Source organism: Branchiostoma lanceolatum, chromosome 19, assembly GCF_035083965.1.
Source record: "Branchiostoma lanceolatum isolate klBraLanc5 chromosome 19, klBraLanc5.hap2, whole genome shotgun sequence".
Taxonomy (NCBI): domain Eukaryota; kingdom Metazoa; phylum Chordata; class Leptocardii; order Amphioxiformes; family Branchiostomatidae; genus Branchiostoma; species Branchiostoma lanceolatum.
Window position 1 is genome coordinate 7,892,301 of NC_089740.1, and position 26,172 is coordinate 7,918,472.

At 39.6% G+C, this 26,172-nt stretch overlaps 2 protein-coding genes and 1 long non-coding RNA gene across 3 annotated transcripts; 1 reads left to right on the forward strand and 2 right to left on the reverse strand.

Moving 5' to 3' along the window:
• Positions 1-2,111: 2,111 nt before the first annotated feature.
• Positions 2,112-5,994, reverse strand: LOC136425942 (uncharacterized). The gene is made up of 9 exons (XM_066414863.1): positions 5,904-5,994; positions 5,314-5,445; positions 4,699-4,910; positions 4,263-4,401; positions 3,665-3,897; positions 3,298-3,433; positions 2,690-2,900; positions 2,446-2,573; positions 2,112-2,260 (listed from the first exon to the last, which is right to left on the reverse strand). Coding segments are annotated over exons 1-9 (1,341 nt in total). The 5' UTR covers positions 5,905-5,994.
• Positions 5,995-6,416: 422 nt separating this feature from the next.
• LOC136425070 (uncharacterized) lies at positions 6,417-8,676 on the reverse strand. Its single transcript, XR_010753975.1, has 5 exons — positions 8,256-8,676; positions 7,885-8,012; positions 7,246-7,317; positions 6,763-6,973; positions 6,417-6,563 (listed from the first exon to the last, which is right to left on the reverse strand). It is a non-coding gene; the product is annotated as an uncharacterized lncRNA (long non-coding RNA).
• A 5,301-nt stretch (positions 8,677-13,977) lies between these two features.
• On the forward strand, positions 13,978-24,515 carry LOC136425363 (uncharacterized). Its single transcript, XM_066414215.1, has 12 exons — positions 13,978-14,138; positions 15,347-15,486; positions 16,020-16,158; positions 17,244-17,344; positions 18,410-18,512; positions 19,166-19,299; positions 19,825-20,010; positions 20,457-20,598; positions 21,114-21,199; positions 23,534-23,621; positions 23,905-23,946; positions 24,223-24,515. Exons 1-12 carry the CDS (start codon positions 14,090-14,092, stop codon positions 24,390-24,392), a joined length of 1,380 nt encoding a protein of 459 aa, XP_066270312.1. The 5' UTR covers positions 13,978-14,089; the 3' UTR covers positions 24,393-24,515.
• Positions 24,516-26,172: the final 1,657 nt, after the last annotated feature.

Here is a 26,172-nt window from a genome sequence, read left to right on the forward strand (position 1 = left end):
ACACCTGGCCAAAAATTATGCTAATGCGGACCTCATTTGCATAATTAATGCATAAACTTGTATATTCCTTACCGTAAAAGCTACGGATGTCATATATGAGATGTTGGTACCTTTAGGAAAGGTCAGGAAACCTGGCCATAAATTATGCTAATGAGGACCTCATTTGCATAATTTATCCATAAACTTGAATTTTCCTTACCGTAAAAGCTATGGATGTCATATTTGAGTTGTAGGTACCTTTAGGAAAGGCGACTACACCTGGCCATAAATTATGGTAATGTGGACCTCATTTGCATGATTTAGGCATAAACTTGTATTTCCCTTACCGTGAAAGCTACGGATGTCATATTTGAGATGTAGGTACCATTAGGAAGGGTCATAAAACCTGGCCATAAATTATGCTAATGAGGGCCTCGTTTGCATAATTTATGCATATCCCTCACCGTAAAGGCTACGATTGTCATATTTCAGATGTAGGTACCTTTAGGAGAGGTGAACACACCTGTATATAAATTATGCTAATGCCGACCTCATTTGCATAATTTATGCAGAGACTTCATGGTAATGGGAGGGGAATATCCTGCATTTTCCCGAAAATGTTGCCATTCTAGTAATACATATGAAATTTCAGCTTCCATCTTTATGTACGGAAACATTTAGCTAGATTCGAATGTAATAATACTAATACAAGTAAGCTGAACTTAAAGGTCCTGTGCTGATGTATATGAAATGTTGATAAACGTTAATGTGTATATTTTTTATACGCATGTTTCAAGAAGAAATCCAAACTTGAAAGATAGTCTAAACCCATATATAACATTATTTCTCCTTTTGAGATTAAATCCATCTGGTATTTGTTTACTAAAATGATTCTTAGCAATTCTGTTCTAATTTAAAGTTTTCTCTTGTTTCAAGAAAAAGGAAAAAAAATAACCTAAACCAATTAACAAATAACATAATTTCTCCATTGGATATGATTCTTATCTAAATCTAGATCTATCCGATATTTGCTAACCTAATCCTTAACAATCTATTTCAACTATGTAACTCTTTTTTTTCCAGAAAACATTCTTTATGACATCTGATCAAGTCGGAGTTTCTGCAAGATCTGGTGAACGTTAGTGGCGACTAGGCTCTGGTCTGGAGACTCAGGTTCTGGAATGATATTCAATATAACAATGGTTAATTTCAATTTTAATGACAGCTACAAGACATCTGAAATGACGTAAGAACAACATACAATGTGTGTATGTATAGTATTGTGTGTGTGTGTGTGTGTGTGTGTGTGTGTGTGTGTGTGTGTGTGTGTGTGTGTGTGTGTGTGTGTGTGTGTGTGTGCGTGCGTGCGTATGTGTGTGTGTGTATGGTTGGTACTGCAGCAGAACTTCCGGATTTTGTATCTTTTGACCTGGATATGCTCTGGTCTTGATTTTATGGTGGCAGATAGCTTTTGATGTATGAAAGAATTGGTGTAGGTTTTGTCCTCCTAGCAGCTTGTTACCTCCATGAAAAATGGAGGTTTAGTTTTTGGCTTGTCTGTCTGCTGGTCTGTGTGTGTGTGTGTGTGTGTGTGTCTGTGTGTCTGTGTGTGTTGTGTTGGTATGTTTGTGTGTCTGTATGCGTGTTTCTGTGTGGGGAGTGTGTATTTTGTATGTGTGTGCATACTTATATTGCAGTACAACATAGGGCTTGTGCATTTTTCTGGAATTTATGTGGTTGACTATTGCTACAGTTGATCTTGCATTACTGATATAGATTTCGGGCAGGTTTTAGTGAAGCTAGACATTCTAATTCCAACCACGTGCACCAATTAGTTAACACTTATTCCTTAATTACCTCCGTCCTCTTTACCATTGCGCATGTTTTTTTCTGATTAAGCAAAACGTACGTGATAGAAGCTGCCAACGTGATAGCTGCAAACACCCCGATGATGATACCAGCGATGCCTCCTGTACCTATCCCTCCTCCTGAAGTAGCACCAACCGTTGCTTTACTCTGTTCATTCGTTGTAGCCGCGGATGTTGTACTGGTTTTGACTGAAGAAGTAAAAGTTAACGTTTTGGTTATCGTTTGTTTCTGTGGTCTATAGTGTCTGAATGCCATATTTGTGACTAATTAGCATGTTTTCTATAAGTACATTTTACTTTAGCACAGATGACTGTTTTAGTCTTACCGTTGGCAGTGCTTGACCGTTGAGTTGTATTTACTGCAATTGGTGTGGTTGCCCCAAGGGTGGTTGTGCCCGCAGGTGTTGTAGGTACTGGAAAGGAATACAAAAAGTAGTAGGTTAGCAGTCTGAGGATAATATTACAAAAACTTGACATGCAGCGAAATAGGTACTACATAAAACGGATAATTGAAATACCTTACTGACAATGAGACGAACCAAAGGCCGGGAAAATATCATAATCATACCTATATTGATGTATTGAAGTTTTAACTCACCATTTGGTCCAGAACAGCTGTCCTCAGAGAGTCGTGTACAAAGCGAAGCATCCCACTGAGCGCCCGCGGCCAGAGCTCGGTCCCCACATGTAGCGTTAATCTCATTGCAAAATGAGCGGCATGGAAGTCTGTAAAATACAACAATTCAGGCAATATTCTTGTCCAGATTATGTCAATGACACGTTCCGCCATCCAACCAATCATCTTATAGATGCACAATGTGTTAACTATATAAGATACTCACATCTGTCCTTCAGATGTACACTGGGGGAAGAAAACCGAACACAAGAAGAAGTTCAAGCCCGGATGACAGTCACTGATGTTATCGTATGTTGGGAACACTGTCGGGGCAGCGTACAGAGCAATGTCTTGAGTCGGCCACTGCAAGAGGTTCGGGAAGGATGTTTGGGAGTACGACAGGCCCATGCAACGGCTGTACCGGATGGGCTCGCATTCTAAAGTAAAGTAAAATAGGAAAATACGGATAGATGAAGCTTAAGGAGCTATACCACATACCACAGTAAAATTAATCATACTTTGCACACAGACATCAACAATGAAAGTATCACTGCTGTCGTATGTTTGTTCTGTCCGATTAAAAAACAACGTAATAAAGCTAAACAAAAAGGCAAAAATCTGTCTTTGACGGCGCTTTAGGTCCAAGGATTGAAGTCAATAGTGAGATGTAATGTTTTTGGATGAAACTGTAATCAAATACTGAAGATCTATGCGATGTATTGAAGAAATGTTGGTTTGACCAATAGATGATGCGTTTGATCCTAGCATTCCTAAAAGAATGAACATCCCTCTGTGGAATTCTTTGACCCTTTACAATGAAATTGTTCTACTTACGTGTCGGCTTTTCGACTGCAGAGCATGTCGGATCGACGTTCTGGTCCGGAAATACGTCACAGGAGAATGGTAAACCTAATCCAACCGGGGAGCACCTTGCGCTGATTTCCTCACACGCACTCCTGCACAACTGTATCTGAAGTCAAGAAGAAACAGTAGTAGTACATGAATCAAGTCCACAATGACCTATGATTTTGAGGGGTGCATATAAAAACAAAATACTCGAATACAACTTTAAGGGTCTAATGCAGGGATTGACATGTATATCATGCACACTGCATCTGAATGGATAGAAGACAAAGAAAGACTACATAAAAAATGGATGTTTTAGTTGTTACGGTTTCTCTTCGCAATGTTTTTCTCTTACCTGGGTGTCATTCTCACACTGAGGCATAAACATCCTACAAAAGGCAGTATAGACGTTAGGGTAGCAGCTTGTTGAAATGTTTCCCAGGACCGGTCCGAAAAGAGAGTACTCTCTTGAGGTTGCAATCTGCTGGAACGACAGATGACCAAAGGCGTTCGGAAATGATATGGCGTTGTACCCGGTCAGGGGCTCGCATGTGCTCTGAAGGGCTTGTGGAAAGGGTTCACATGCACCTGTGGAAAAAGAAGACGATAAATATCAATACAACGGTCAAGCTTGCGATTCCTGTTCCTCATAGCTATACTGATAATGCTATAAAATCAATGTAAAACAAAGTTAAGTAACTAAAAGAAGAATAGAAATAAATGGAAGTAAACAGTTGATATTATTTTCTGGACACAAAGGATGTGTGACAAGATATAAGAACGTTTTGATTTGTTAGAATCTAATCATTAAACATTGAATTATTGTAAACCTTTTCTGAGACAATACTATGAGTGGCCGAAGTCGCACTCAATCTCAAATATTCCCTCAAAGAATGTGTCTCAACGAGTTCTTCGTACTTTTTTCAACATGTCAAACAAGCTTGTAAGTTTACCAGGTGTTGGCTCAAGACATTCCACGTCATCCCTGCTCGGCAGATCTGCACAGCTTCTCGGCCATTCCTCACCGATAGCTTGCAGTGGAGATTCACAACTGGCTCGAACTTCATCACACAGTTCTCGGCATGGTGGGGTCTGAATAACAAATACGACAGTAGAATTTAGACGAATTGACCAAATTTGTCTTTACTGTTAGCTTTACGGGCCAAGAATATACGACTTTGTTTTTACGATGATCTAGTGAAAGTCTAACGGTTACGAGACTAAATCATGTGCATTTGCCGTTAGTTCCAATCACTAGATAAAACTTTCTTTTGATGATGATGCAATGAAAAACCTACGTGAATAAGACAATAAATCAAGATGATCAGATGTATTTTACGGGAACACTTGGTGCGTCTTACACGATGAAGATTTCAATTTACAACTTACTTGCTGGCCATCCTCACACATTGGAAACAGTGTCGTGCACATGAGGAATGAAAATGACGGGTGACACCCCGATGCTCGGTTCAGAGCAAATGCAGCTTGTAAAGACGCTGTCTGTGTGGTCTGGTTTAGGTAGTTCGGTAGCGATGTGTTCTCATATGGCAGGAGATGGGTACAAATGAACTCTGCTGAAGGAGTAATAGGTTGGCATACACCTGTAAAAAGATGAAAAACAAAACATACACATGATCGTCTGGCCAACATTTCAGCAATTTAAAACACCATATGCATCATGAACAAGCTATTACTCCATGGCATTTTATACACGTAATACTACTATACTACATCTATGTATTATAGTATCTCTGTTACAGAATCATCCAGAAAGCACACTAACTAAATGGAGAAAAGTGTCTCAAAGCTACAGCTACAAAGATGACCATGTCTACACTAGAGCAGATAATTACCATTGAACCTCACAGGGCAACCATATCACTGATTGTAATCTATTAAGTTTGTAGTGATGCAGAGCATACATAATGTGTTTGTTAAATGCAGAAGGATAACATATCTGTGAAAGAATTAAGAAAAACTAAGAAGGGTAAAACACTTTCTTACCGAGGGGTTCATCACTGCTACAAAGTTGTGGGAGCTCGTCGGTGCCATCAGCACAGTCTGCAACTCCGTTACAATACTTGACGTAGGATATGCACTCGCCGCTAACAAAGCATTGGTATCCTGTACATTGCACTGTTCAATGGGAATAGAAAGACGCCAACAGACAAAACGTTTATACAGTACATATTTTCCATAGTTGTCAGAGACCAGCTCAAAATTCTGGGCAGAAAATGTTACGAGTCCTGCTGAAATATCATAGATAAGGCAAAATGCATTCATCTCATTGTGTCTAGGATGTTCATATTAGTACACATTCACTCTTTTATGCAGTCCTCTTCTGTGAAGATTACTTTTTATATGCAACTAATCTGCAAAACGCCAATTATGTGCTGACCACAACTATCATAGTGAAATATCAATGACGCTGTGGAATGCCCAGCTCATCAGATATTCTTCCTCCAGAAACTGGAAAGCAGAGCACATTTTGGTTTGACATGACTTTCTCAGTATGGAAACGTACAAGAATATGAATCATTTTTGTGGCTAATCTGCATGTGTTGTTTTAGCACAACTGACTGTTTTAATCTTACTGGTTGTGATGCTTGGCCGTTGAGTTGTAGTTGCTGCAATTCGCGCGGTTGCTCCGGTGGTGGCTGTGCCCGCAGGGGTTGTAGCGACTGGTGCTGGAAAGGGACACAAAAAGTAGCCGAGAAATTAATATTCTACTTTCCAAAAGTTTGTACTGAATGTTATTTCTTTTACTTGAAATATTACATCAAGTAATGTTCAAAGGGGAAATTATCTGCTAGTAGAACAGAGCAACATATACCTCGGTATGTACAGAGTATAAAGACAACTAATATTGGCCAAATTAAATTGTATATATATAAAAGAAGTAACAGAAATAACACACACATTCGGAATGCCAGAAACCGTAATCAATCACAAGTGGGAAACATTTTTGACTGAAACAGCATATCAACAAAATTAGAAGAATGGAGAGCGAAACATGTACATTGAATGTACATGTGAAATACCTGACTGACAGATGAAAGTAAAATGAATGAAAGAAAATGTAATGACCGTATATATTGAGGTACTAAAGTCGTATGTTCAACCCACCATTTGGTAGAGAACAGCTGTCCTCAGGGAGTTGTGTGCAAAGCGAAGCATCCCATTCAACGCCGGCGGCCAGAGCTCGTTCCGTACATGCAGCGTCAATTTCATTGCAAAATGAGCGGCATGGAAATCTGTAACAACAATAATTCAGTAAATAGTCGAATGTCTACTGTTGCGTAAAATAATATGATTTTACAAATTTTCCATACCTGTTGGATGAGTTGGATTAAGATCGAGGTCCTTATTGTACTTTTCTTACTATGTTAGCTCTGTTAACGTTCTGTCATCCAATCATCTTACAGATATTTTTCAACTTCCAAAGATACTCACATTTGTCCTTCAGATGTACACTTTGGGAAGAAAAGCGAACACAAGAAGAAGGTCAAGTCCTGATGACAGTCACTGATTGGATCGTATGTTGGGAACACTGACGGGGCAATCTGAAGAGCGTGGCTTTGACTCGGCCACTGGTAAAGGTTCGGGAAGGATGTTTGGGAGTAAGACAGGCCCATGCAACCGCTGTACTGGATGGGCTCACATCCTAAAGTAAAGGAAAATAGGAAAATCAGCCTACAAATGGTTGAAGATTTAGAAATAGGTTTTTTTTACCTGGTGAAAGGACCCCTCTTTAGGCTGGGTACCACCCTAGTTAGTCTTAGAAACTCCACAATTACCACCTAGGACTATCATGAATGTTGGTATCAGAGTCAGTTTCAACTTGAGTTGAAATCCATCTTTTATAGGAACAGTATGAAACATTTTGCCACTAATGTGCATATGTTCGTCTAGCACAGCTGACTGTTTTAATCTTACCGGCGTTGGTGCTTGGCCGTTGAGTTGGAGTTGCTGCAATCGGTGTGGTTGCCGCACGGGTGGTTGGGCCCGCTGGCGTTGTCGGCACGGGAAAGGAACACAAAAAGAAGCCGGGCATGAATAATATTGAATATCATGGTAAATACAATTCATCAATTCCTTGTCGCGATGTTCAGATTCCTTGGACGCAAGGACAAGCACATTTTTGTCCGGGACGGAGGGACGGGTCCTGGATCATGGAGACACCCCTGGTGTAAAACGAATGTTTTCGTTTTAATTGAAATATCATATAAGGGAATGTTCAAAGTGCGATCTGTCTACAGGACGAAGCAATCCACTTGTACGTGCAAACAGAATATAGATTCGACTGACTGGCCAAATCACATCATATAACAGAAAAAAAAACATATCAGTAGAAAGAAATAACATACACATCGGGAATACCAGAAAGCTTGAAATATACTCAATCACAAGGAGTAGATTTAGATGCATATCGAACTTTCTAATATTATTGTGTGGGTCACGACACCAGTACTAATAGCTGTCTGTGTTCCGCGTGTATTGCACCGTTGCAATTCTAATAAAATCGAATAAATCGTGCCCACAACGAGGCATACTAAACTCTCACGCTCAACTCACCATTTGGTCGAGAACAGCTGTTCTCTGGGAGTTGTGAACAAAGCGATGGATCCCACTGAGCGCCGGCGGCTTGAGCTTGGTTCCCACATGCAGCGTCAATCTCATTGCAAAAAGAGCGGCATGGAAGTCTGTAAAATACAACAATTCAGGCAATATATATATTATATCGTTCGTCCAAAGTATTCTTCTTACATCCATTTTAAAACAACTGTTCCCAAAGATCAAGTGATGTTGTACAGTTATCAGAACTTATACATTGGATGAGTTGGATTTCTGTATATTATATTTGCATTTATAATGTGGAGTCTGTTTACGTCCCACTATGTAACCTATTATTTCATAAATATTTCGCAGCATTCTAAGGTACTCACATTTGTCCTTCAGACGTACACTGGGGAAAGAAGGCCGAACACAAGAAGGAAATCAAATCCGGATGACAGTCGCTGATTGAATTGTATGTTGGGAACACTGTCGGGACAATCTGAAGAGCGGTGTCTTGATCAGGCCACTGTAAGATGTTCGGGAAGGATGTTTGGGAGTACGACTGTCCCATGCAACCGCTGAATTGGATGGGTTCGCATCCTACAGTTAAAGTAAAGGAAAATAAGAATCAGTCTATAAATGGTTGTAGATTTGAAGCTTCATTTTTTACTTGGTGGAAGGACACCTCTTTAAGCTGCGTGCCATCCTAGTTAGTCTCTGATATCGTAAAATACAGACAGATGAAGCTTAAGAAGATATCACACCGTTATAGATTAAGGATCTACTTTGGACACAGATATCAACAGGGAAATTATTTTACTGCTGTCGTATGTTTGTTCTATCCTATTTTCAATTTCTAAACAATGGATGTACTTTCGTATAAGTATCGTTTTTAAAAAGAAGACAATGAATTCCTACAAATATGGACCAGTGTCGTTGACTGAATACACTACAAACCACCGTTTTACCCTGCTGTTTCATCATGTCTCTTACACGTTTCGAGACTTAAGCTTCATAGGCATATCCGTCATGGAACATTTTGGTGAATAAACAAATTGCATGTAATGCAGTTAAAATATGACATATGAACTCACCCTGGGCGCAACAGGACGTAACAACTGAAAATACCAAAAGAAAAACAAACGTATAAACATTATTCATAACTTCGACAATACAATAAGTAATATTAAGTCATTGATACACTCATGATGACGTCAAATTGCATGTTGTTAGATGGTTATGATGGTGATGATTATGACTGGTTTGTTGATTGTTCACGACATAAAAACCAGTTTTAATCACAAGCTTTGATTGTAAGACTTAGAACATAGTATTACACATGTGACATTGCAATACCCCACTTTTCATAAAAATAGTCATCTAAAGAGTTATATAAACTTTTACTAAATGCAGATACGGTAGTTGATAAAATGTCAATTTTAAATGAAGATACAGCCCAGTCTTGCACACAAATATCATTATATTCTATATCATTATCATACCTTTATCATAAGTATAAATAACTACGCAAAGCTTTGACTAAAATGCACTAGCACATACTAAAGAGGTTTGAATAAGATTAACCTCCTTGCACATACCAAGACCTCTAGACATATAGAATATGATATTTGTATCCGCCTTCAACGTTATGTACATATGATACAATGATGCCAATATTTGTAGGCGGATTGTTGACCACATACTAGTCATAGAGAAAAAATATGATAAAACAGTAAGATGAGAGAAACATTTACCTGCTAATATTATGGCAGTAGTTATGATCGAAGTTATAACGGTCAGCCTCATCCTGAGGTTTGAACGTCAGGACTGACCACTTTTACTGGCAAGATCTAAAAACAAAACACACAAAAATAAATTAGTCATCCAGACTTAAGAAGCAAGAAAGAAATTAACATCTAAACAATTTGGCTTTAATTAAAGTTTTGTGGTCGATATAAGTACATATTTGATGTAAAAAGACAAATGTTTCTACTCGTTACATTGATATTTGAATTGATAATGCTTTGTTATGTGTTTTTGGAAGCAGTTTGACTGCCAGTGAGGTGACCGGCCTTGGCTCCTGTAGAACACGCACGAAGACAACCTAAATGTGCCAAAGCCGCGGGCTATCGAAAAGGAACAAAAACAAGCCTACGTATGTCTGTCAGCTTAAGTGAACACACCCTTGTTTATTACCTCCGTGAAGGAAGTTCACCTCCTACGGGGCCGGGGTACTCCTGTTGGCTGTGTTTGTGTGTTCGTAGCTATCACTCAAGCTCCCTTTGTGTGCATTTGTATGTACTTTGGTATGTAGTCAGTTGATGTGGGCGAAATAGTGCACATTGATTTTGGGTAGCAGTATTTCTAGGTAATTCGGAGCTCGGAGGCCTTCCCGTCGAGTCCCTTTTGGCGACATTACTGTCAACTAGTTCGCCCTCGCCCATTGTAAATACTTGTTTTAGATGTGTTGTTGATGTGTAGTGTCTGTCTGTCAATATGGGCCGTCGAGCCCGAAATAAACAATAATAATTACAGAACGACACCCCCATCTTGAAGGTGTGGTACAGTCCACAGCAGGCACCAGTAAGCAGGCCAATTACCTACTCTCCAAGCAGAAGTTAGGCTCTGGTTTGCTACACTGCCTTGGTTTAATACTGCCTAGTGTTACAATAAACAACTACCTGGACGTAATCAAATGGAACTGTACTTTAGGAATTGTTGAATTTTCCCTGGTAAGAAGGGTGTAAAGAGGCGCATTGCTTTCAACGCGGAGGAATATAAGCAAGTAAGGCTCGGGTCCGAAATAAATTACCGAAAAAAAAACAACATAATTTCCTTCGCGTTTCAGCTATGTTAGTAATAATGTAATTTCGCAGCAGATTTTGAGAAATGTGAACTTAAACCTAGACCCTCGAAACGCTAGCTTTCCTCGCTTTTTTATCGTACACTCCTGCCGCGGAAGAACTAAGGTGCGCACAGTTGAGGAAGTACAGAAAATACACACCACTTTCTTGTCCTTCAAAAACGCTGTAGGGAGGAAATGGAATGTTCGCAATGGTTTTAAGTTCCGGGTGGAATCAAGGGACTAGGCGGGCAGGAGACAGAACAAAAATTGTTGCGACGGTTGTAAGTCTGTGGAGAAGAGGGTACGGCGAAACTGCGAACACAAAACCACCGCGAAAATGTCTACTTTTACAGTAAAGCGTAGCTAAGCTATGGATAGGATTTTTAACCACAATCTAGAGCCGCAGTGGACCAAAGAATGTCCTGAAATTTGACCAATCGAGTCATGTATAAAGTTCAGTTTATCCTAATTGTCATAAATTGACATAAAACACAGTTTGCATAAGGAGAAAGACATGTTAAAGTGTAGTAAACAATCCAAAAACATGTTCAAAGATACTTACCTGAGCTTAAATTAGACGCCAGCTAGCCACAGGGCAAACTTCAACAATGGAAACCCCTAGTCTTCTCATAAGTGTCTGAAATCCTTCGCTCAAGTTGAACCCGTAATGTCTGTCTGAGCAGAGAGATGCTGTGTGCTACCGTGCACTATGTAGTGCACAGAGTATACAGAATCTACGCACCATTTGCTTTTCCTTCAAAAACATATTACTGTAAAAAGTAAAATGTTCGAGGTGACTTAATTTCACTGTAGGGAGGAAATGGAGTGTTCGCGATGGTTTAAGTTCCGGGTGGAATCAAGGGACTAGGCGGGTAAAAGACAGGACAAAACGCACAGTTGCAGGTAAAAAGGTTACCGCGAAAAATCGCGAACATAAAACCACTGTGAGCATGTCCCTTTTACAGTACAGCGTATCTTACTAAGCTATGGATAGGACTTTTAAGCACAGACTAGAGCCGCAGTGGACCAAAGGGTGTCTTGAGATTGGACTACTGCTCGAGCCATACATACAGTTCAGTTCGGATTATTCTAATTGATATAAATTGAAATAAAACACAGTTTGCATAAGGAGAAAGACATGATTAAGTGTAGTAAACAATTCAAAAACATGTTCAGAGATACTTACCTGAGCTTAAATTAGACGCCAGCTAGCCACAGGGCAAACTTCAACAATGGAAACCCTTAGTCTTCTCAAAAGTGTCTGAAATCCTTCGTACAAATTGAACCCGTAATGACTGTCTGACCAGAGAGATGCTGTGTGCTACCGTACAATCTGATAACAGCAGTGTATCCAGAGAAGGCGTGTTGAGAAAATGGGGGTTGAAGGCACACCGCGTACCTGTACGTGTACGTGTACGAGTACGCCTTCTGTGTAATCTGACTGAAGTAAGTGCTCCGATAAGATGGGCGAGGTTCAGGTAACCTATCACGACGTATACGTACGTCTGTGAAGAATGCCACGGGCATTTTTGAAGTTTGTCAGGCATTCTTCACACAGGCATTTTTAAAGTTAGTCAGGTATGCACGTTGTGCACATTTGTGTGTGTGTGTGTGTGTGTGTGTGTGTGTGTGTGTGTGTGTGTGTGTGACTGTGTGCAGTACATGTGTGCTAAACGTTAGTACAGTTGATGCATGGTGTATAAGCTATTTTTGTGGACTATCATAGATTAAATCATTAGTCTGTTTAACCAAGGAGAAACCTCCTGCGTTCAACAAAGAATTTGATGGGTCAACCGGATTAGGAGTAACCTTGCTCACAAAATGTGCTTTTGGCTCCTGTACTATTATGTCTTCGTTGTAAACAGACAGAACCGACTTATACATGAAATAATTTCACCTAATTGTCTATTTAGTTCGATCCCTTTATATATGATTGTGGATGGGGATACTTATCATAAAGAGGATTTTTTAAATCATGTTGTTTTATTTTAGAATAGGTGGGAAATGTTCCGCAACTGTCTGAACATATCGTGTCTCGGTTATTGCTTCTCGTTTTAGCATTTAATGTAATTTATTATTATAGATTAAAGATGGGTGAGATTCAGGTTAACCTATCACGGCGTCCGTGAAAAATGGCATTTTTAAAGTTAGCAAGGTCGCAGTGGAAGAGAAATCGCAATGGAATTTTGATTGTGTAAATGACAACTTCGGCAAATGATCTTTGAACTGTTTCTCGAACTTTCGAGCTGTATGTTTCGATCATTTCAATAGTTTTACTAACTTTTTTTGTTGAAATTTTGTGTGCGCAGTACTATGCCATAGTCTTTATAGACTGACTGACTATATATATATAGAACGTTTTACATATAAATGACGACATGATTTGCAAAATTAATGAGGAAAATTCATATTTCAAATGAAATGACAGCAACTCCGTTTGATACTCTCATGAGAAATCTTAATACGAATAATGCACATCATAACCTAATATTCGGTTGGTATGTTACTTTGGGATTTTTTGTTGTTGATTAGTTTCTTTTATTACCATCTTTATGTTATTCTTTACAGGGCACACATGTAAAGCAATGTACTGAGCGCTATTCTCCAAGCAGATGTTTCGATCGAGTGGGGCAGTTTTGTCCGGGATTTTTTGGAGGAGAGGGACGTACAAAATCCCGGACAAAACTACCCCACTCGATCGAAACCTCTGCTTGGAGAATACTGAGCGCGCTTATCCTGTATAAAGAAAACAGAAATAGGTAAGTGTACATAAGGAATTATCAAATATTAATAGCATAATATAATCATACTAGTGACAATAGAAAGTTAGATAAAGGTATCATCACACATAGATAATGTTAGTAGTATCGAGCATTTGATGTAACAGATATTGGGTTATGTTATGATCATAATATTTCGATAAGCTACAACGCTATGCATCAACACTACATTTATGTCAAATCTGAATTACCTCTGCTATACAATTTTACAGTATTTGTTTGAATATGTAGTTTTATGATAATGCTGTAAATACAGTAACACCCGATTTTAATTTGGTACTACTATCTTTTGTTATCATCAGTGTAACGTTAGATTACATCTGATATAATAAAGTAGTAATTAGAATTGTGGAAGAATATACCTAGATTGGTAATTCTGTTATCTGTACATTGCCATACATTGTCACCGTTGCAATCGTCGTGCAAATAAAATCATTCATTCATTCATTCATTGTATCAACAGTCCCGCTAACACCCCTCTGGCGTGAATGGCACATTCTGCATAATTACCATAACAAAAATTAGCAGCAAAAGCTCACGGTGAACGGGAGACGGCCCAAAAATCCAACACAACGGACCATATCCTCACCACCTAGCCATGGAGACAAGCTACACCTTTGTCGTCTTGCTGCTGCTTACTTTGAGAGGTGAGTAAAACATTCAAAAGATCTCCGATTTGTACGGTTGGGCGGACGAACGTTATGCGAGTGGGAGGGGGGCGCAAGGACTCTCGCAAGAAAACAAGAAAGACTGATGTCTTTGTAAACTTTAAAACACTGTAAGTCGCATTTTAAGCTCATGCTATTGATATCATAAGACTCTCAGTTTTGGAAATATATATCATCAGGTGAGAAAATAAGTTTTATACTTGCAGATATGTTTTGTTATATTGCGTGACGCAATAAGTTTTAGGTAACGTTAACCATAAAATTTTTATTTAAATGGCCGCCACTTGTTGTACCAGGCAGGGAGGGCACTCGACTAACCACGTCATACAGACATAATCTATTAGGTTCTAGTTACAAGAGTGTTTACAAGACATGTTTACAAGATGTGATTACGAACCATGTTTACAAACTGTGTTTACATTGTCAAGATATAACTGCTGACAAAGTTTGTAAACCAGAAAATTATAGGCTAATAATTTGTTTACACACTAAGTTTACACGCTACCGTTATAATGTTTACATACCTTTCTTGCAAAACAAGGACTCACACACACACATGCACACACACACACACACACACACACACACACACACACACACACACACACACACACACACACACACACACACACAAAAATGCTAAAACACACACGCACACACATGATTAAAGAATTGTAATAACTTTCATGGTGAAGCAACAACAATATACACTAAAAAAAAGATGGGATACAAAATGTATGTCTTGATGTAACGTTAACCTCCATTAACATTAATCTGCCGGCTAGTACATAAATCCGCCTTCTTAAAAAAAAACAGTGGGTTTGAGAGATCTCAAGTGCAGTACCCCTCAGATATGCACTGTTTAGATTATATACAGTCCCTCGAGTGTATTATACTGGGGGACGTTGGGTTGGAGATCTATGTGTACGTATCTTTCCAGCGTGGCGGACTTATGTTTCCTGGTGGAATTATGTTAGTAGATGTTGAATAGATTGTAATTTTCTTCACCAGTGAAACAAATTAAGCTGTGGCTTTTCTTCAGCAGATTTTTCCCACATGATTATTATTATTTATTATATTTGTGTTTAGAAACAGAACTTACAGGCAATAGCCTCCTTCTGTTATATCAATACGTCAATAGTCAATGATGTCATGACTGAGATGGGTTCTGTACTGTCTTATCCCAGGGTACCTTGCAGCGCCTGTCAACCCAGAGTGCTCTTCTCTGGACAACATCATCAGTCACATCCAGGCCCCTCCAGGGGGTACCATCCAGTGTCATCGCAATGATAGCTGCACAGGAATAACCTGCACAGGGACAGCTCTGGTAAGCACATATGCAAATTCAATGACTTGTTTTATTGGTGTTTTTTTATGGGATACTGTAAACGTCTTTGTGGTGATTTAATATAAGTTTATTGCAAGTTCTTGCCTGTAGGCTAATTGCAAGTACATGTAACATGAAAGAACGGACAGTCAATATATAACAATACAGCATGTGACTAAATGCTAGTCTAAATACTAACACTAAATTGAGAGGCTTTCAGTTTAGGATTGCATTAATAGACTAATAGAAAAGACTATAGTATACACTATAGTATAGTCACACGCTGTACAGCAAAGGAAATTTTTCAGCTCACGTTGAAGTGGTCATCTCGAAAACTAAGGCATTCGGGCAAGCATAAAACCACTGCAAGAATTCAAGAATAACAATACATTACGGTGGATGTTATACTTTTTGTGCATACCTACACCAGGCCTTCGGGACCTCGGGCGATATGGAATACACTGTGTTGTATTGAAATAATTCTACATGTACGGTACCATAAAACTTACCCCTTACCTCCCCCCCCCCTCCAGGCTGGTGCAGAGTTCCACACCTCGGCCAGTCTACAACACTGTAGCTCCCCTGTATCCATGAGTGTGAACGTGGTGGTGCCGTCTTTAAGAGTCAACTACCAACAGACAGTCAGGCACAACGATATGTACGAGATACCAGGTCAGAAACATTACACTGTAATCCACATCCCATTCTATCTTTTCTAACCTTCTCCCTGCTAGCTAGGGGTGGATACCGGTTCACTGGACCTGATTCGGACCTTTATAACATCCAAGAACTGAGTCCAAAAAACCTGAAAGCCAAAAACCTGAGTCCATACAAACCTGAACATGTACTAACAAAGTAAAAAAGTATTTTTCTATTTTGTTTGATAAAAAGTGTTTTGAGTCTCCCCTCTGACAAAAAAGGCATTTGAAATAAGTGCAACATTCAAATATCAAAGACTGGTTTGTCTTGAAAGTCTTCTCACCAAGAAACATTTGTAGTCATGCATGTCAGTATTAATTTTCTATGCTTAGGATCAGGTCCAGGTTCAGGTCCGGACCTGAACCTAAATCTCTGGACCTAAACTTGGACTTGGACCTTATTAAACTGAACTGGTATCCACCCCTACTGCTCCAGTAATCAATGCAAATTTGATGCCAACTGGCTACAGTAGCAGGGAGAAGATTAAACTTAAACCTTAACTTTAAAGGTACTAATATAAGTAGGACTTGAGTGGCAGATTATAGAATTGAAAATAGATTTTGCAATGTGAAAGGAGATTTTGACCTAACCTTTAGCAAACTGTAGTAGCTGTTTTGCACCCAATTCCCTAATGGTTACAGAGTTAGGCAGTAGGGAGAAGGTTAAGTTCTTGGTTGAAAAAATTCTGTAATACAGTTAAGGGTACAAAGGAAACATATTCTTAAGCAGTGTCCTGATTTTGTAGTTGAGATGTCACAGCATAACCATGAGAATAAGGCCACCACAAACATTTCAAGATTCACAGTATTTTGCAATGGAAGATGGAAGCTTTATATCATTGACATTTATAGACACTTTCTAGCATACTTACATTTGGGGGTACACCTCACGGGTGTTCTTCTGACATGAGATAAGATTTTTGTAGCTTTAGGCATAGGAAAATGGGTTATTGTTGATCACAGTACAGTAACACAGAGTACAGAATGCAGTATATAGTGCATTGTATCATAGAGTTTTACTGTACATGATCAGACTTTGATGCCTGTTTGTCTTTGAAGGGTTAAGTGGTGAGGTACCTGTCCTGGGGACCCAGGAGCGTATACAGGGTTATCTGCAAGTCAAGCTGGAGAAGAAGGATCAGAACACGCTGTCCATTGGGGTAATGTTCATCACATATTAAAAATTTCACAGATCTTTGAGTTTAATAATAACGTTTTTTATTGGTCAGAAATTACCACAATGGCAGCCTTTCTAGCACTGAATTGATGCAGGGTTTTTACAGGTTTCACACAATACACAACACATATAATATCTTATCCACACTTGCATTTTGTGGAACTGTCACAAGGGTCTGGGCGCTGCCATTCGGTGCCAACAGGTGACCTCAATACGACTTTCCCCAATCGAAGTCAGGTACCCATTTACACCTGGGTGGAGTGAGGAAAGTCGTGTTAAGTGCCTTTCCCAAGGGCACTACATCGGTGACATGACAGGATTCGAACTCGGGACCTCTTGGTTCTGATTCGAATGCTCTGCCGTTGCGCCACACGACCCCACAATGCAATGGGAACAATACTAGGAACGCATAGAACCTGCCAATTTGTGGTTGTGGTGTAAACTGCAAAAACAATGCATGTAGAAATACCACAATCCACACCCATGTAGAACTGTAGAACACTTTTTACTGTCCGCTATCGTCATATTTCTTATCTTTCTGCAGTGTTTTCTGTCTAGTCTTCCTCAGATGAAATACTACAAACTGTGACCAAACTTCTGTGATCTTAATGTTAGATGATGATTGGAATTTTGTCAAGAGAATACTTTGTGTCTTGTTGTAATGATAGACAATTTTATTATTTTTTTAAATAAAAGGACTCTTTGTACACAACCAAGTGATTTCTTCAACCAACGTTCCGGTGACCATCTGTCACCTTCCTCGAGGCAATTTCGACTGGTTCACAAATTGCACTACAGCACAGGTGTCACTGCTTATACATGACTTGTAGATATGTTTAGGAATGTTGCATGATCTATAAGCAGCAACACCTGTGCTGCAGTGCAATGTGAACCAGTCAGAATTGCCTTGAGGATGATGACAGACGGTCATTGACACGTTGGTTGAATAAATAACTACTAGTAAGTCTTGGTTGTGCACAAAGAGTCTTTTTATTCAGTAACTTGCCAACCTGCTGAAACTATTCACAGAGATTTTTGTAATTTTCAGGTGAAACTTCTAGGAGGAACAGAGATCTTTGGTATGATGGTGTATCCTCTAGAGTATGATGTTATCCCTGAACAGGACGTGTCTGTCCCCTCCTGTACACCAGGTACGTACGGTTAGAAAGGAGCAACAAAATACGCTGTGTCGATCAACATAGGAAACAACACTTGCAGCTAAATGTGCAAAGGTTAGGTGTTAAAGGTTTTCAGTGTAATATAACCTGCGGCTGTGGCCTGTTGCGCTGTGTGCAGAGCTGGTGTGTTACCATGAAGGGTGTTTATTTTCTAATCAATGAAAAAAATAAAGCAAATAGCTGTTGTGTTATGATGAAGGGTGGTTATACCGGCTATACAGATTCGATTCAGAAATGCATAATGACTTTAAGATTGAAGTTGTGAAAGGCTTTAACAAGTTTAGCATGTTGCATTGCTGGATTCAGATTTAAAGTCTAGTCTTTTTATATCATATAAAGAGGAGGCATGACTAATGATCATGCTTATGTGATCCTTTACCGCTCATGAAAATTTGTTTCATCTTCTAATAAATTAATGCATCTGGACACATTCACATGACTCAAAGTGAACAAAAACTACATGTAGTCCTTTGCAATAACATTTACAGTAGCTGCTCTATTAAACCTTCCACGGTTTTACTACCTTTCTGGACCTATGGGACACTTTATTACAGGAAGACTTCTAAAGAAAGCTCAGGAAAAATTCATTGTTACAGTACTAATTTAACAATATGTCTCCCCAACAGTTCTCCCAACACCTGTGCCTGTGCATCCTGCCACTAGACCGCCTCAGCCCCCACGGACTACCGTACACCCACAACCTCCAACCAGAGGGACTGTTAAACCAAAACCTGCTGTAACAACGGCTGCTCCAGCTCAGGTAAATGTTCAAAACATGGCTGATATGAGCAATAGGCCATCACACAGAAATCACTGGTCTATCTGTATCAAAGGTAAACTGCATTTTCCAACACATTTAGTACATGTATTTGGACCTACCCAATTTTTTGACTGATGAACTCCAGTCCTTATCAAAGAATTAGCAACCCACTGTCTCTGTGACGTCACGTTATGCAGATAGGACACTCGACAGCATGTAGTATGGAAAAACTATGGACCACTTTTGGCCATTGTTACTGTTGGTCACTCAGCTGAGTGTCATAAAGTGATGTTGTAGAAGCAGTGGATGAAGTCATACCTTGACAAAGACTGTTGCCATGCAGACTCTGAAACTGCTGTTTTTTTTTATTTTTATCAATACTGTAAGTTGTTCAGACAAAGTATGAAGTAAAAATACTTCAATGTCGATACAATTGTCATCAGTCCAGTGTGAAATTCATTGTCACTATGAATATAATTTTTATATGAATATTGATCAGCCTCTATTGATAAAATCCCTACACAGACAACAACAAAGTCAAAAGCGTTGCCCACCACTCCTGCACTGCCCCCTGTGGATCCTTCTCTGCAGTGTAAGTCCATCGACCAGATGGCCAACAATGTCACATCACTCATGCCCACACTGGCTACCATTACGTGTAACAGAAATGCAGACTGTACAGGAGTGACATGTTCAGCCCAAACAAAATCTGTGAGTACAACTTACAAAACCATTACAATTCATAGATCAGATTTGTAAAGGGAGTGAAGTATTGATTTTGTCTTGTCTCTTTGTCTGTGTTTGTGTGTGTACATGTGTGTGTGTCTGTGTGTGTGCGTCTGTGTGAGAGAGAGACTGTGTAAGACTACATATGTGTGTGGGTGTGTCTGTGTGCATGTATATGTGTGACTGTGTATGTGTCTGTGTTAGAGACTGAGAGGGAGACTGTGTATACATGTACATGTATGTGTGGACATGTATGTATGTGTGTGTGTGTGTATGTTTGTGTTCATGTACATGTATATGTGTGTGTGTATGTGTGTGTGTCTGTGACTGTATAATAACTATATTCATGAAACCAGCAAGGCTTCCTCTTCATAGTAATTGTGTAAAGGGGGTGAAGTTTGCCATCTCTGACTGTTTGACTGTATTTACAGGACATACCAGTGAAGTTTTCCATGGATGTGACCCTACATGGCTGTACAGACCCAGTCTCCATGGATGTCACCATCAACTCTGACGAGGTCGGCCTGGATCATACACAAACTGTCACTCAAAATGGAACCTACCAAATAGAAGGTCTGGAACATACAAAACTCTCTTTGTTTCTTCAAATATTCAAGCCACCTTTCCTTTTTCATTATGAGCTTAGGCCTCAGAAAGAATTCTCAGTTCAGTTGAACTTAAAATTGAAAAGCCTACTTTACGCTACTTTGCTAAATATACCCCAAATTCAAGTTATTACTTGTTTTACATAAGGTCCGTTTTACAAAGTTCAGGACTTTGCAACTCACGCCGTGCTGACGGCTACTCGCCTGACGATTGAAATAATTAATTGTTAGGTCACAATATAGGTGACGTAAGGTTCCATGGTTTCTCAACCAGAATGAATAGGACTTTTGGATAAGTTAGTGAGCTTTCTTGAAAGTGAAATTTCTTGAAAGCCATCCTCTGGAAAGCCCTATTTATTCGGGTTGGTTCAGTACTTGCATCACAGGATTGATTGCCAAACTTGTTAAAACGTTGAAATTTGTTTTTGTATCACATGTGAGGCAGTTTCTATTCTAACTCGTCCGCCCTCTGTTGTACCTCAGATCTGAAGGTGCCAATCGCTGGGTTCAGTCTACCAGCTGTGTACCAAGTCAACATGGCCAGGGTCAACAATGGCATGGATGTAAAGGTGGGCAGAAACCCAGGAATTCTTCTTGTGGAGCAGGCTTTTAGACAGGGCATCCAAAAATTGGGGTGGGGGGGCAGACTTCCACAGATCTACAGATTAATGGCATCCAGAGCATTTTATAAGCCTCCGTTGCAGACTCTGAAGCGGCTTTTTGGGGGGCTAAATAATACACTTTTTGCAGCCACCCCGTAACTATCAGCCATCCTGTAACCATCAGCCGCCTAGAGTCTGCGTTATTACGGCATGTCAAAGCGAAATTAAAATCACGTTAGGGCGATTAACGCAGAGGTGCGAATTTCCTGCCTATGGTAGACCGCACAATAAGAACAGTATACACGCACCTCCCCCAGTCAGTGTGCTGTCACGCTTGTGGCAAAATAGTTTGCCATTTCTCATTAAAAACCCGTTTTTTAAGACTCAATCGAAGAAAGTCATCGAAGAAAACAAGGAAAAACGTAAACAAAACAAGAATTTCGCCCGTGCATTTCAGCCTCTACGTCGTGATTTGCCGCGGTTCGCCTTAATTTCTGGCCGTATTCGACACAATATATATTTCTTCGAATATTTTTCCGTGAAAATTCTCCGTATGTACCGTAGATAAATCGTTATTTTCGCTAAGAATTCACATACGTCACGACGCTCGCTCGAGTCCCAACCTGCCCCGTCCAACAAGACGTAAACAAAACAAGAATTTTCACCCGTGCATTTCAGCCTCTACGTCGTGATTTGCCGCGGTTCGCCTTTATTTCTGGCCGTATTCGACACAATATATATTCCTGTGAATATTTTTTCGTGAAAATTCTCCGTATTTACCGTAGATAAATCGTTATTTTCGCTATGAATTCACATAAGTCATGACGCTCGCTCGAGTCGCAACCCGTCCCGGGCCGTCCGCCATGTTTTTAAACTCATTGATATGCAAGGTTCTGAGCGCTGATTGGGCTGCGTCATAAAGACTGTGCTCTGATTGGTTGACAGCAAGATGTGACGTGACCACACGGGCGGGAATTTCCCTTTACACTTCGGGCGTTTCTTGTCAAAATAGATCGCATTTTGTGACGATTGAAGCAGTATTATAGCGACCTTCGTAACAAATTGATTTTGAAAAATTAACAAAGTTTTTTCTGATCACAACATTCAGTTACTAGTACTTTTCCTAGTCAATTAATTTTCGCGGTACGGTCAATCAATTTTCGCGGTACGGTCAATCAATTTTCGCGGTACGGCCCTCCCCAAGTGGACGGCCTCTCAAGATCTCAGTCGCGGTCTGGCGGAAACACTGCTTCTAATAATCGAAGTTTGTCTTTAGGAACAGTAGAAATAGCAAACTATTTTGCCACAAGCGTGACAGCACACTGACTGGGGGAGGTGCGTGTATACTGTTCTTATTGTGCGGTCTACCATAGGCAGGAAATTCGCACCTCTGCGTTAATCGCCCTAACGTGATTTTAATTTCGCTTTGACATGCCGTAATAACGCAGACTCTAGGCGGCTGATGGTTACAGGATGGCTGATAGTTACGGGGTGGCTGCAAAAAGTGTATTATTTAGCCCCCCAAAAAGCCGCTTCAGAGTCTGCAACGGAGGCTAGCATTTTATGAGGCTTGAAACTTGAATTGAAAAACTCAAATTTCTACTCATTCCTACATATAGTAAGTTTCAATAACACAAATACATATGGACATTAAATGATCAAAGATACGATGTCGTTGTGTAGTGAGAATGGATCATGAGAAAATCCAAGCCCTAATAGACTGATCCTGACTGTCCATCACAATTAGCGGTTTGACCAATGAGAAAGTAACTGCATCTCCGTCAAATATTTTCATACTTATGTTTTAATTTTGCATTTCTACATTTTGACGGAGGTGGCCGAGGTTACAGTATTTACAGTAGGCGTGTTAAACTAAAAGATCACCATGTAGATTATTTTTGTGCCGTTTATGCGCACTTTTGATAAGAAATCCGAACGCAAATGTGGTAAACAGTCACTGTAGCATTAATTGTCAATTTCATGAAGATTACAGCAACTAGAATATACCCAGTTTTCAAGTCTCATAAAATGCTTTGGATGCCTTTAACAATTACCCAGGGTGTCCCCTGCAAAAGGAGGCTTTTAATTTCTTTATTTTCTTAGTGTCGGGCATCCAGAAGACTGTACTAGTACAGATGTTTAATGTCATAGGACAAAAATGCATGTCATCATGTACATTGTTTGTCTCCATTGCAGGACCCAAAAAGACCTCAAGTGTCTTTTGTTTGTTGTTACATATACTTGACTTGTATGCCATGCAGTGAGGAAGACACTCATTGGAACTTAACTGTGTTTTTCCAGTTGGTTCTAGGCCTGAGTAACGGACCGGTGCAGTACAGCTTCTTTCAGCTAGGGGAACAAACTATCACCATGCCTCTCTGTCCCTCAGGTGAGCACATCTACATTTTCGTAACATTTAGATTATACTTTCAACTTACATGAAGCATAAAATGTTCTTAACTTTACTTTTTCTGGTACCACTTCCAATTTGTCTGACAGAAATTCCATTTTCCACAGATACATAACTGTAATAGTTATTAAATTTGTGATATCACTTTTGTCATGTTACCCTAGTTTGAAATATATCTACATGTAGTTTAGTAGTGTATCTGTTGTAGATGATAGAATTTATTGAAAAAAATGTTCATTCTCTCAAAATTGTGTACTGTTAGACCCAGGCACAGCAAGCAGGAAGCACACTGCAGACAAGCACAGTAAGTTCTGATTTGTTTTTGGATTTACAGTCACATGAATTTGAATTGAAGAAAACTTTTTTGTCAACATTCATCAGATTCTGTATGCCAAAACCTACATGTAGACACAAGCCTAATGTCAGTGTTCCCGTAAAAGGTCAAGATCTTAGTCTGTCTGTATAGTCAGTACTATGGTTCATGTGCATGTTCATTTGTTTGTTCATTTATTCATCCAGCCATTTGTTCATCCATTCTTCCAACCATTCATTCATTCATTCGTGCACTCTCTCTTCCCAGACACCATGGTGATAGTGGGTGCCGTGGTGGGGTCTGTCCTGGGCCTGGTCATGCTGGTTGTGTTGGGGCTGCTGATTCGTCGATGGAGGAAGCCCTCCCTCAGCGTGTACGGAGACATGCAGGTCCTTATGAGCGCGTCTAACGAAGACTTCGAACCCCTCACTGTCTAGCACGGCCCTCTACAGGAGCACCGGAAATAAGCCACCTCATACACCCCGACCAATCAAATCACGTGAATCGCATTGAAACTCAGATTCGCATCAGCCATTTCCCGACAAATTCCTTTCTAAGTTGCGTTAACGACTAAATCTGACAAAATAATCTTGCCAGTGAGATGCTGGAAGGTGTCAGCTTTCTAGAGATGTTTTCAGATTGTAAATTTTGGCACTTTGGAAGTAATAAAAAGTGACCGCGATTTAATGTTTAAAGAAAAGTAGTAGAAACTATTTTTTTGTAAAGTTAACGTTAAATCGCTTTCACTTTCTATTACTTCCAAAGTGCCAAAATTGCCAATCTGAAAACATCTCTAGAAAGCTGACACCTTCCAACATCTCACTGGCGAGTTTATTTTGTCAGATTTAGTCGTTAACGCAACTTAGAAAGGACTTTGTCGGGAAATGGCTGATGCGAATCTGAGTTTCAATGCTATTCACGTGATTTGATTGGTCGGGGTGCTCATAGTTCCTAGTTCACATGTGCAACTGATGCATTGTGGTCTAGGTCAAAGTTCAAGATCCATTGGATAGTAAACAACATTTTGCAGTCTATTAGCCAAGAGTCCATCAATTTTGACGTAGACCACAATGCATCAGTGTAGGTCGAAGTTGAAGATCCCTTGGCTAGTAAACAATGTTCTGCTGCCTTACAGAGGACTACGCTAGTTAACAGTGATTTTCATTATTGGATATGGGAGATTCTTTATACACAACCAGGTATTGATCTCACCTGCTAACGTTTCGATGTCTATCAGACACCTTCAGAGCTTCTGACTGGAGTACTGCTTCTCACCGCTATAAGTAGCCGATGTAGGTGGCACTTTTGCGGTGAGAAACGTTAGCAGGTGAGATCAATACCTGGTTGTGTATAAAGAATCTCCCATATCCTATTTTCTACCAACCTGATGAAATTATCTTCGGACTTTCATTATTGTTTAAACTTTCTTTCGTGTTATAAAAACATCTTGACAAGTGGGCATTGTCTAGTAGACAAGGCAATCTTGAACTTTGACCTAGACCTAATGCATCTTCACACATGCTCACTTGGAACTGTGAGACTTCCTATATATAACTGGCTGTTTTCATACTTAGAGTTTGTACAAAGAGATCAGTCTGTAAATATTTGATGATGATGACATATTTGTTTTGGTGATCTTTCCTGGATACTTGTATTATCTCCAATTTGTGTATTTCTGTCAACAGGTACAGGTATTTATAGCATGGTGTGGTTTCAAATTATGGGTATTAAACAGAGTAGATTGTTAAAGACAAAGCTGTATGCCAAGGTTTCAGTTTTAAATTTAACTGCTTTTGGCTTGTGACAATTTGTCTCTATTGCTTGTGGATCTTTACTACTACTTTGTTTATACAATGATTATGTAATGTTACCCTCTCTTCACCATTTTGGTTGTACATTTTCTAGAGATGGTGGGATCTTTCACAATCGTTATCAATGGTATTTGTGTTTGTATAAATATACTATACGCTATTAGTTGTAGTATGCTTACCAATGCATTAAGTGTTTGTTAGAAATATGGTGTTGGTGCATCATCTATGTCGATGAGTGTCTGTGAAAGTTACGTCTAATTACCATTGGAGTATTCTTTTTTAAGTTGGAGCTGTAACACTGAAGTTTTACTACATTATATTGTTGCTTAGTGTTAAGCTACATGTAAACTACATAGGCTAGACTCTTGTTCCGACAAACAAAAATGCAAACATGGATTCTTTGACT